Source organism: Palaemon carinicauda, chromosome 30, assembly GCF_036898095.1.
Source record: "Palaemon carinicauda isolate YSFRI2023 chromosome 30, ASM3689809v2, whole genome shotgun sequence".
NCBI lineage: Eukaryota > Metazoa > Arthropoda > Malacostraca > Decapoda > Palaemonidae > Palaemon > Palaemon carinicauda.
In genome coordinates this window covers 41,854,670-41,866,887 of record NC_090754.1, presented here as the reverse complement: position 1 = coordinate 41,866,887, position 12,218 = coordinate 41,854,670, and the positions used below count along the sequence as shown (strand labels likewise).

The 12,218-nt window shown below is 39.2% G+C and overlaps 1 protein-coding gene across 1 annotated transcript in view; it reads right to left on the bottom strand.

Annotated features, from left to right (window-relative positions):
* The window catches only part of LOC137623054 (KICSTOR complex protein SZT2-like), a 362,398-nt gene that overhangs the window by 156,862 nt on the left and 193,318 nt on the right, over positions 1 to 12,218 (bottom strand). The window contains exons 45-48 of the mRNA XM_068353692.1: positions 5,445 to 5,610; positions 4,855 to 4,981; positions 1,707 to 1,849; positions 486 to 592 (exon numbers count right to left, since the gene is read on the bottom strand). Of these exons, the coding sequence (XP_068209793.1) occupies positions 486 to 592; positions 1,707 to 1,849; positions 4,855 to 4,981; positions 5,445 to 5,610 (543 nt within the window). The remainder of the gene's footprint in view (positions 1 to 485; positions 593 to 1,706; positions 1,850 to 4,854; positions 4,982 to 5,444; positions 5,611 to 12,218) is intronic.

Here is a 12,218-nt window from a genome sequence, read left to right as displayed (position 1 = left end):
AAGATTATAATATATTCGGAAAAATATATGTCGTATAATTTTAAATAAAGTATAATAAAGTAAAAAATAAATTATAAGAAATTGAGAAGGAACGACTACAGTACAGAATATTCTTAACCTAAGTTAATAAATAAGAGGTAGGTGCATAAAAAGCCTGGGGAGTCATAAATACTATATAGTTTATAAACACTAATGTTTGGACCATAAATTTGCTAATTTTCTATAAATTGTCTCTTAGACAACTTAGTAATATCATAAAATTCACATTAACACTACTGTAATTTCTACTTTTTTTTAATAACAGTGAAATTGATAACCTTTAGTTGAAACACCAAAAGGGATGTCAATCAATCATTTCTTTTAGCAATAAAACTGTCTAAGATATTAGGCTTATGCTATCTCTTTTCATTAATGCAGTCAGTGACAGCAACAATACAATCTTAAATCTATTCACTTGAACAAAAACAGATTTATCATCATCTCACCTGGACTCTTTGATTGATCTTCCTGGCACTCTTGTGTGTGAGTAAGTGCCTCAAATTCCTGTTTTGAGAAGACTTCTTGATATGCCAGAGGATTAGGTCTCTGACAGCTGTAAGAAAAAAATAGTTATAAGTTATATTTGGCCACTGAAATTCAAATCCAAGGCATAAAGATGTGAACCTTACTTGGCTACATTGGTCAATGAATCCTAATCCACATATGTGAAATAAAAAAAATAAAAAAATTTTGAATGAAATATAAAAAAATCACAACTATGAATTCTATATTAAGCCTTCCAGATCAAATATTGAACACTTAAAAAAGGAGAATATTATATTATTTTTTTTTTAAAAGGAAGTTATTTGTCAGGGAATTCAACCAAACTAATGCATTCATTAGTCAATAGTCTTCAAAATAATACATGTCTAAATTATTGGCATGTCTTTATGCAAATAAAGTCTAATATCATAGCCTAATTTGTTTATCAATCTTTAAAGATCCATGGAAAAAATTCCTCCACAAGCAGAAAACCAACAGACGCTTTCCTTTCTTGGATGTTTTGGTCACAAATGGCAACGAAAAGTAAGGAATGGATTAGAATACTCTAGCCTTTTGATCAGAAATTTAGAAGTCCAACATTTTTAACACCCCTATAAAATACAGTTCAGTGGCATTTCTTTTCTATCTATGTATTTCTACATACTAAAAATTCCTCTGAATCTGGCTGGCTAGCTAATTGCAAATGCTTTTCCAGATTTATGAATAAGACTTATGTACAGTACTAGATATTTTTACTGATCTTGAAATAATCTTCTTAAAAAAATTCATTTTCATGTTTAATTCTTTATTTCTCTATTTCCTTACTACACTGGGCTGGTTTCCTTGTTAGACCCTTGGGCTTGTAGCATTTTGCTTTTCCAATTAGGGTTGTAGCTTGGCTAGTGATAGTAGAAATAACAACAAAACATATTTCACAAAAAGGCAATGAACTAATAAACAGCACATAAACTTGATTTGCTATAAGGAGTAGTTTTAATTGTGCCATCGTAACCTGTATAATAACAACAAATGACAAACATTTTTAAAACATGCATCTTTCAAATGATATTTTGCGTCAATAGGCGTAGGAGGAGAGGATGATGATGATGAGGTAGTAATGGCATTACTTATAGCAACAGCAGTAACAGTGGTTATATAGTATCAGAAACATAAATAATTCTTACCTTATAAGCTGAACAGTATTCCCTTTCCCATCCACCAAGGAAAAGGCTATACAAGCAATGCCTTTGGCTGCTGACTTTCTCGGACGAACAAAAAGAAAGATATTTGGCTCACTGCATAAGTCCTGGTCTGTTGCTGAAAAATCCTGTAATATTGATTTGGAAAATAGTATGAAATAGATAATTAAATTAATTGGCTAAAACTTGTGTCAGGATTCAAGCGACCCTTTCAACAATATCCTATTTACAGAAGAGAGAATTTATTGAAACAACAAACAATGAAATAATTTTTTCAAAACAAACTCTGTGAAGTTTTTCCTTTAAAGTAAGACCAATGCATTTAAAATTTAGCCCATTTTGTGGTCTATGTAACCCAAGGACTTCGTACCACTAATTCTAAGAAACGTAACAGTCAGCCAACAGCCTTGGAATTTTTCATATAGATCCCTATTGTTCATATAGATCCCTGGGTATCCTGCAGTTAACTGCCTCACTCTTTGTAGTGAATTAACTGCAATAAGTAAAAGATGTTAGGAGGTGGGTACTCCAAATTGTAAGTAATGGGTTTGAAATTATTTCTTTATATTACAACTGTTTTGTGGAGGATTACTTTATTATGTTTTTATTTACATAGTTTTGTTTCCTAAATCTGAAAGAGCAAGAAAGAAAGAAAGGGGTAGTTATGGTAATGCAAGTAAGACTGTTGGAATAACAATGATTGTAGTTATATTTATTCATCACTATGTAAGTTTCTTTTTTCTATTTTTTAGGTCATACTTCCTCTTTTGAGCTTCTTTCCTTCCACCACCTCTTGATTGTGGGTACATTTTCTCCCTCCTCTTCTAATAAATGAAGATCTTGACATCAGATTGACCAGGAACAGAAATGGAAAGGGGCTTTGAATGCTCCAAAGAATTGACATTAGTATACCATCGGGCCATGAAATTGTGCTAGTGTTGCAATTTTAGATTGTTCAGTCTAGTGTGGACAAAGGTATCCATATAAATATACAGTACATGTTTATGTTACATTGGTTTTGGAAGCTTTTGTAAATTAGTTTTAAGTCTTTTATGGGCTGTTGATCCTATGATTTAGTTGAAAGTAATATAGGTTCAAGGATTAAGTTTAGATTTAGATATCCTTCCTGTGCATGAGTCCAGATTACGAATGTAGAAAGCTTGTATGGCAGAAACTATTGGTCAGTGAGAAAGATTCAAGATGGATAGAGGCTCTGTATACCCTCATGGACAAGACAACAAAATCATATAATTCACTCAAGTGTTCTTCGGATCAATATGCGACTAGAGAAAAAAAATACAGGGATCTTTATTTCTGACACAGGTACCAAATCTTGAGTGACTAAGAGAACTGCAATTTATACAGCAGAGTTGAGTCAACCTATCAACCTATCACTTTTCCCTAACAAGGAATGCCATCACGTACTGCCACAGGGTACTAATGGTAGTGAATAAAAAAGTGGGGATAGCACTCATTTACTTTATAAGGCCTAAAGGTATTCAACCTCAGACAAATCTACATCAAGCAAGATGCCATGAGAGAAACTGAAAGGAAAACTATCCTGATGAGGATGATGAGTGTACATGACTCTGAACATCAAACCACTAGACCTATGAAGTGTGAATCTAGGAACTTTAGTGTGATATTCTCTAAATCAATATCAATATTCCATTTAATAAGTTATCAAATACAAAAAGCTCTGGTTTTGTAAAAAGCAGTGTTACTTTCATCAGCTGTCACATAATATGCCATCAAAATAATATTTTATGTGGATATGAAATTGTATTCCTTGTAACCTATTCCTTAACCTACCCTGTAGAAATAAACAGTCAAGTCATACCTCACCTGGAATCCTTGGTTCTTTGAAGATATTGATAAATAGCTCTTATAGGTCAAAAGCAAAAAGTCTTCAACCCCTGGTATGACACAGATGGAATGTCAAGAAGCACAGAGGCTTCCTCCTGACTAATTTCAATTTGTGCCTTAGTGATAATAGCAGCAGGAAATGACTGACCTGTTGCTTTCCATTCTTTCACAAGTCTCCTTATTTGAGGGGCTGCGTAATTCACTTATGTGCTTAGAAGATGTAAGAACTAGAAGACTGAACAGTTTAGACTGTGTACAAAAGTTTGACATAAAGGCTCATATAGTACGGCCTCTTAAATAGAAGATCACCGAACCTCTGCTATCAAGCATTGTAGATGTTTCTATAAGGAAGCCATAAGCTAATGTGCAAACCAGTAAGAAAAGACGACATTATATAAGGGGAGAGCAGCTTAGGTATAAGCTTGACTTGCCATGAAAAGAAAAAATCAACTCCTTCAAAACCAGAGAAAGGCCCCTCTTAAAATTTAAGTGGTCTGACAACCACTCCCAGCATGAAAAATAGGTTAGATCGTGGGAACAAATCTGAGCGGTTCTCAGACAAAACTGACATATGTACAATAACACCCCCTCACAGTGACCACTCCTATAACCAGCAAACAGTGCTTCCTTAACTGGCAATGACAAAGCCTTCTGATATGCCTTACTCCTAACCTCCCATTCCACAATCCAGCACTGCCAACCCGAAAGGTTGTGCCATCATCAAGCATTTTCTGCTGCCAGGAGTTGGATGTAGCAGATGCTGACAAGACATCAAGCACACCACATATCTGTCCACAAACCTCACCCGTTTCTTCACTTATGTCAGCTTCTGTTCACCCTAAGACCAGATTCTGGTGTGACCATATCTCACTGCAATATTAGAAATGTTGTCTAGTCTCTCAATCTACTACAGCAACTGTTCTACAAGTTGCTGATACCTGCTATCACACTAGGAATTTGTTGTAATTTTTCTTGGTGTATCAAAATAAAGAAATTTTGTCCAAAAGGCATTGGACATTATACAAAGAAAAAGAAAAATATCATAAAAGATAATGCTACAGAAGCAGTAATTACCCTTAACAAACAATAAAAATACCAATATTGTATTTATCTTCATTTGATACAATAGGTAACCAATCTAAAAATTTATTATTCTACATCCTTAGTAATCTAGATGCAGTCCTCATTAATAAACAAACTGTACAACAAATATCCTTTTATCTTTTAATTAAAAAGCAAATTAATTTGAAGAAGAAAAATACTGTACCTGAAAATGATGTTCGGGTCGATTGTCTGTAAATTTTGGATGAATAAATCCGCAAGACAACATATTTTGCTTCAGGTAGTAGCCAACTGCTTGTAAATAGGGAAGAGCATAGGCATTGATAGTAAATCTGAAAAAAAAAATAGCAGTTATAAAAATTTCCACTTATGTTTTCATAAAATGTTAGGAATTTGAACAAGCTCATGACTGAAATTAGAAATATCAAACATGAAACTTTAATTCAAGTACCATACACATGTTTTCACATTATCTATTTACAAATTGACTAAGCAGTGTCCCAAGACTCAAATGTGATTATATCTCAATCTATGTTACATTATAAAAATACTTTACTATAGTGTATTGTGCTGTGTAAATACAGGATGAACTTAATAATGAAAAAGATTCAAATTAGAAATTATCTAACCAGGTTCAAGAAATAGTAAAGAAAAAAAAATTAGAATACAATAATTTAGTAAAGAGTGCAGTAAACTAAAAATTATGTTCTGGATCATCTCAGAGCTCTTTACTGACACGGAAATTGACCATAACAGATAAAATTCAACACAATCAATGGATGATAAATAAATTACCTGATGGTAGTTTTAGGAGGCTGGAAGGGGGGCTGAATGAAGTGAACATCTTCAGGAGAGAGTTTATGCTGGGGGTTATTCCACAACACAACACAAATATTTTCGACAACAGCTTCATCCAAACGGTTCTGTAACATTCGAACCAGCTCCTCTTTGATAGCAGGGCCTAAACACAGAAATGAAGAATACATACTATAAATATTTTATACTTAAGCATAGTAAATTCTTTCATATATATTACTGCACACAATTTTAATGTACAGTATGTCTATACAATCGAGGCCCTTTATGTCAATAGGCGTAGGAGATAATGATGATGTCCACACATCATATTGCAATAATTCCATAGTATCATAGTTCAACCTCATTTATACAGTCCCCACCTACCCAGATGTCTAAAGAATTGGGACTCCTCATGATAGAATTGTTATATGATAAAATCTCATGACGTTCATTACAATCCAAGCCCTGACCCTGGTTGAGCAATTCCACAGATAATAAGTGATATAAACTCTAAGGATGTTTTTTTTTCTCTTACACTTAAAATATTCCACCAAGAAGTATTAATATAATTGTATGTACTATAACCCTTTGAGCACCATGGAATGTAATTACCACCCAATACTTCTACTCCCTCCGGTGTCCAACCCCCACCCCCTTTTTTCACTTTCTTTTATCATTTAGGTGTATGAAAATACATTAATATTATATAATTAATGGAAAGGCAAATTATTCAGCTATATGATAATAAATGTGAAGTCTTATTTTGTATAGCTTTTATGCTAAGATGGGTTAAGTAAAATGTGCCCAAAAAAAGGGCCTAGAACTTGAGTGTCAAATTATTTGGGAAGGGCTAGGGCTCAAATGGTTAAACATAAATTACACTACAGCAGTGAATGTACTGTACTGTAATAACAATATGGTAGAGTACATTAAAATTACAGAATTTTAATAATTTTTTATTTCTATACTTGCCTGTTTTTATTGCCTCTCTCTGGAAGTTCAGTTATACTAACATTTACCCAAAGCTATAAAATCTCTTTTTTTCTTTTTTTTTCCCTTCCAATAGACATACCAGTAGTAAAGTAATGCAACAATCTAGTGGTTAATGGTAATAAAACAATACCTTGAGCAAGCCATACTGCCTTTATCTGCAGTCTCTGTATCAGTATAAGTTTAAAACAATGGGCCTTGTATTCCAGATTGTTCAGATTTAGCTTTTCAGTAATGTCTTCTTGATCTGTTAGTAATTACTGCGAAGATTGTTTAAAGGAAATTGTTTCTAGGCAATCATGATTCACATTCTCTGTCTCATGTAAGAAACAGTATTGTGATTAAGATTACCTTTTACGCTTTGAATCTTCAATCTGGTCATTAACCAAAGAAATATACTTTTCCAAAAGAAGAACAGTGAAGCCTTTGCACTCCTCACAATAGTAATCTAAATAACAATACTGTCTTCATCACAAAACACATAGTGAATGCAGGTCATAATTGTCCAGAAACAATTCCCTAAAATAATCTACACAGTAAATACTGAGAAATTCAGAGGACATCATTAAAATCAATAAAAATATAAATCTGAACAGTCTTGAGTGCAGGGCCTGTTATTCTAAATCAACAGTGAACAATGCTTGCCTGGGGGTGAATGGTAGTCTGAGTAAACTGGTACATTCTGTCTGGCACTTTTGGGTGACAAGAACTTTTCTTTACCTTCATAATACTTTTTATAAAATAAAGGCCAATCAATTAACAATATTTTAAAAGTGACATTCAAAATGATATTTTAATTATAAAATGAATTTTTGAATATACTTACCCGGTGAATATATAATAGCTGCTGCTCCAGCGGCTCGACAGAAAAACACACAAAAACTCGAGAGCGATCGCTATGAAGGTTGCGGGTGTGCCCACCAGCGCCAACTATTGGCCAGATACCGCATATGCATGTAAACAAGCCTCAATTCTTCTCGTCCCGCTGCGTCTCTATTGGGGAGGAAGGGAGGGCCTTTAATTTATATATTCACCGGGTAAGTATATTCAAAAATTTATTTTATAATTAAAATATCATTTTTAAATATTTAACTTAGCCGGTGAATATATAATAGCTGATTCACACCCAAGGTGGTGGGTAGAGACCAGAGTTAATTAAGTTTACAGCGTATATGCATAGAGTTTTTGACAGTTATAATATAACAAAACCCAAATATATAGGTACCTGGTAAGGAAGTTGACTTAGACGATTACTCTGCCTTGTAAGTCTGTCTTCCTCACGAAGCCCAGCGATCCTCTTAGGATGCTGAAAGACTCCCAGGAGCTGAAGTATCAAGGGCTGCAACCCATACAAACAGGACCTCATCAAACCCCTAATCTGGGCGCTCTCAAGAAATGACTTTGACCACCCGCCAAATCAACCAGGATGCAAAAGGCTTCTTAGCCTTCCGTACAACCCAAAAAAACAATATTAAAAACATTTCAAGAGACAGGTTAAAAAGGATATTGGAATTAGGGAAATGTAGTGGTAGAACCCTCACCCACTACTGCACTCGCTGCAACGAATGGACCCAGTGTGTAGCAGTCCTCGTAAAGAGTCTGGACATCTTTTAAGTAAAATGACGCGAACACTGACTTGCTTCTCCAAAAAGTCGCGTCCATAATACTTTGCAGAGATCTATTTTGCTTGAAGGCCACGGAGGTTGCTATAGCTCTAACTTCGTGCGTCTTAACCTTAAGCAAACATCGGTCTTTCTCATTCAAGTGAGAATGAGCTTCTCGTATTAAAAATCTGATAAAATATGACAAAGCATTCTTTGATATAGGCAATGATGGTTTCTTAACTGAGAACCATAATGCCTCAGATTTACCTCGTAATGACTTAGTACGAGCTAAATAGAACTTAAGAGCTCTAACAGGACATAATACTCTTTCCAGTTCGTTGCCTACGATCTCTGATAGGCAAGGAATATCAAAAGATTTAGGCCAAGGACGAGAAGGCAGTTCATTTTTGGCCAGGAAACCAAGTTGAAGTGAACAAGTGGCTTTTTCTGTAGAAAAGCCGATGTTCTTACTGAAGGCATGAAGTTCACTGACCCTTTTAGCCGAAGCCAAGCACACTAGGAAAAGTGTCTTGAGGGTGAGATCCTTCAGGGAGGCTGAATGTAATGGCTCAAACCTGTCTGACATGAGGAACCTTAGGACCACGTCTAAGTTCCATCCAGGAGTTGCCAAACGACGTTCCTTAGAGGTCTCGAAAGACTTAAGGAGATCTTGGAGATCTTTATTGTTGGAAAGATCTAAGCCTCTATGTCGAAAGACCGAAGCCAACATGCTCCTGTAGCCCTTAATCGTGGGAGCTGAGAGGGAGCGAACCTTTCTCAGATGTAAAAGAAAATCTGTGATTTGGGCTACAGAGGTACTGGACGAGGACACAGATGCTGACTTGCACCAGTCTCGAAAGACTTCCCACTTCGACTGGTATACTCTAATGGTAGAAGCTCTCCTCGCTCTTGCAATCGCACTGGCTGCCTCCTTCGAAAAGCCTCGAGCTCTTGAGAGTCTTTCGATAGTCTGAAGGCAGTCAGACGAAGAGCGGGGAGGTTTTGATGGACATTCTTTACGTGGGGCTGACGTAACAGATCTACCCTTAGAGGAAGACTTCTTGGAAAGTCTACCAGCCATCGAAGTACCTCGGTGAACCACTCTCTCGCGGGCCAGAGGGGAGCAACCAACGTCAACCTTGTCCCTTCGTGAAAGGCGAACTTCTGCAGTACCTTGTTGACAATCTTGAATGGTGGGAATGCATATAAGTCCAGATGAGACCAATCTAGGAGAAATGCGTCTATGTGTATTGCTGCTGGGTCTGGGACTGGAGAGCAATAGATTGGAAGTCTCTTGGTCATCGAGGTGGCAAAGAGGTCTATGGTGGGTTGACCCCAAGTCGCCCAAAGACTCTAGCACACGTCCTTGTGGAGGGTCCATTCCGTAGGAATTACCTGACCCCTCCGACTGAGACAGTCTGCTAAGACGTTCAAGTCGCCCTGGATAAACCTCGTTAACAGGGAGATGCCTCGATCTCTTGACCAAATGAGCAGGTCCTTTGCGATCTCGTACAGCGTGAGGGAGTGTGTGCCTCCTTGCTTGGAGATGTACGCCAAGGCTGTGGTATTGTCGGAGTTGATCTCTACCACTTTGTTTCGAAGGAGACTTTCGAATTTCATCAAGGCCAAGTGGACTGCCAAAAGCTCCTTGCCGTTGATGTGCATGCTCCTCTGACTTGAGGTCCACAGACCTGAGCATTCCCGACCGTCCAGGGTCGCACCCCAACCCAAATCCGACGCGTCTGAGAATAGTATGTGGTTTGGGTTCTGAACTGCTAGGGAAAGTCCCTCTCTCAGACTGATATTGTTGTTCCACCATTTCAGGCATGCCTTTACTGGTTCGGAGACCGGGATTGAGACCGTCTCTAACGTCTTGTCCTTGTTCCAGTGAAAGGCTAGATGGAACTGGAGAGGCCAAAGGTGTAGTCTTCCTAGCGAGACAAAATGCTCCAGGGATGATAGAGTTCCTACTAGACTCATCCAATTCCTGACTGAGCACCGTTCTCTCTTCAACATTAGTTGGACTTTGAGCAGGGCTTGATCTATTCGGGTGGCAGACGGAAAAGCCCGAAAAACTGGACTGCGAATCTCCATCCCTAAATACAGTATAGTTTGGGATGGAATCAGCTGGGACTTTTCTAGGTTGACCAAAAGTCCCAATTCCTTGGTCAGATCCAATGTCCAATGAAGATCCTGCAGACAGCGATGACTGGACGAAGCCCTGAGAAGCAAGTCGTCCAAGTACAGGGAGGCTCGGATTCCCGATAAATGAAGGAACTTTGCCACATTCCTCATGAGCCTCGTAAACACGAGAGGAGCAGGACTTAGGCCAAAGCACAGGGCCCGAAACTGGTATACCACATTCTTGAAAACAAACCTCAGAAACGGTTGGGAATCTGGGTGTATAGGAATGTGGAAGTACGCATCTCGTAGGTCGAGAGAGACCATCCAGTCTCCCTTTCTGACCGCTGCTAAGACTGACTTCGTGATCTCCATAGTGAACTTTGTTTTCGTAACAAAAACGTTGAGCGCACTGACGTCTAGCACCGGTCTCCAACCTCCTGTCTTCTTTGGGACTAGGAAGAGACGGTTGTAAAACCCCGGTGATTGAAGGTCCGAGACTTTCACCACCGCTCCCTTCTCTAGCAACAGAGACACTTCTAGGTTTAGGGCTTGTCTCTTTGACTCCTCTCGGTACCTGGGAGAGAGGTCGATGGGAGTTGTCACTAGAGGAGGTTTGCGTACAAACGGAATTTTGTACCCCTCTCTGAGCAACCGAACAGACTGTTGGTCTGCGCCCCTCTTCTCCCAGGCCTGCCAGAAGCTCTTCAATCTGGCTCCTACCGCTGTCTGAGGCTGTGGGCAGTCAGACTCTGCCACGTGAGGACTTGGCTCCTCTCCTCTTTCCTCTCTTTCCCTCGGCACGAGTACTTCCCCTGCTGGGAGCTCTGCCACGAAAGGGCGGGATAAATCTGGATGCCGGAGTCTCGATCCTGGGTCTTACAGCAAAGGATGTAGAAGGAGTCCCTTTGCGAGCAGAGGACGCCATCATGTCATGGGTGTCCTTCTGCACAAGCGAAGAAGCTATGTCCTTAACTAATTGTTGCGGAAACAAAGACTTTGATAAGGGAGCAAAGAGCAGTTCTGATCTCTGACAGGGAGTAACTCCTGCCGAAAGAAAAGAGCAAAGGGACTCTCGCTTCTTTAAGACTCCCGACGTAAAAGAGGAGGCGAGCTCATTGGAACCATCGCGGATGGCTTTATCCATACATGACATTATCAGTAAGGAAACATCTCTATCAGCCGACGAGATTTTCCTACTTAAAGCTCCTAATGACCAGTCAAGGAAGTTGAAAACTTCAAAGGCCCTGTATACGCCTTTCAGCAGATGGTCAAGGTCCGAGGAGGACCAACTAATCTTCGAGCGTCTCATGGCTAGGCGGCGGGGAGAGTCTACGAGGCTTGAGAAGTCACCCTGGGCAGAGGCAGGGACTCCCAAGCCGAGAACTTCTCCCGTGGCATACCAGACGCTCGATCTAGACGAGAGCTTTGACGGAGGGAAGGCAAAGGCCGTCTTCCCCAAACTCCTCCTGGTATCCAACCAGTCGCCTAAAAGTCGTAAAGCTCTCTTGGAAGAGCGAGAAAGCACTAGCTTAGTAAAGGCTGGCATGTTAGCAGGTAAGCCTAGAGCAAACTCAGACGGTGGCGAACGAGGAGCAACGGTAACAAAGTGATCGGGAAAAAGCTCCTTGAAAATTAACATGACTTTCTTAAAGTCCATTGAAGGAGGAACCGTTCTAGGTTCGTCTACATCCGAAGGATGATCATCATGATGAGGGTCAGCAACGTCCTCATCTGAAGGATCTTCATCCGACAACTGCTGAGTAACAAGCAAAGGGGTTGGCAATGCTTGACACGCAGAGTCCACACGCACTGGTGCATCAGTAGCAGTCCAGGACGCAACGTCATGTAACTGCTTAACAGCCTGAATGTCAACAACAACAGGAGCGGGAGGACGCTCGACGTCAACTCGAGACTGTTTTGACTGCCTAGACTGAGCAGTCAAAACAACTCTAGACTGCGGTGGTTGACGCTCAGCGTCAAAACAAGTCAACTCTGCTGGTTGGCGAACGTCCTGAACGTCAACAAGAGCATTAGGAAGTGGCTGAACGTCCAT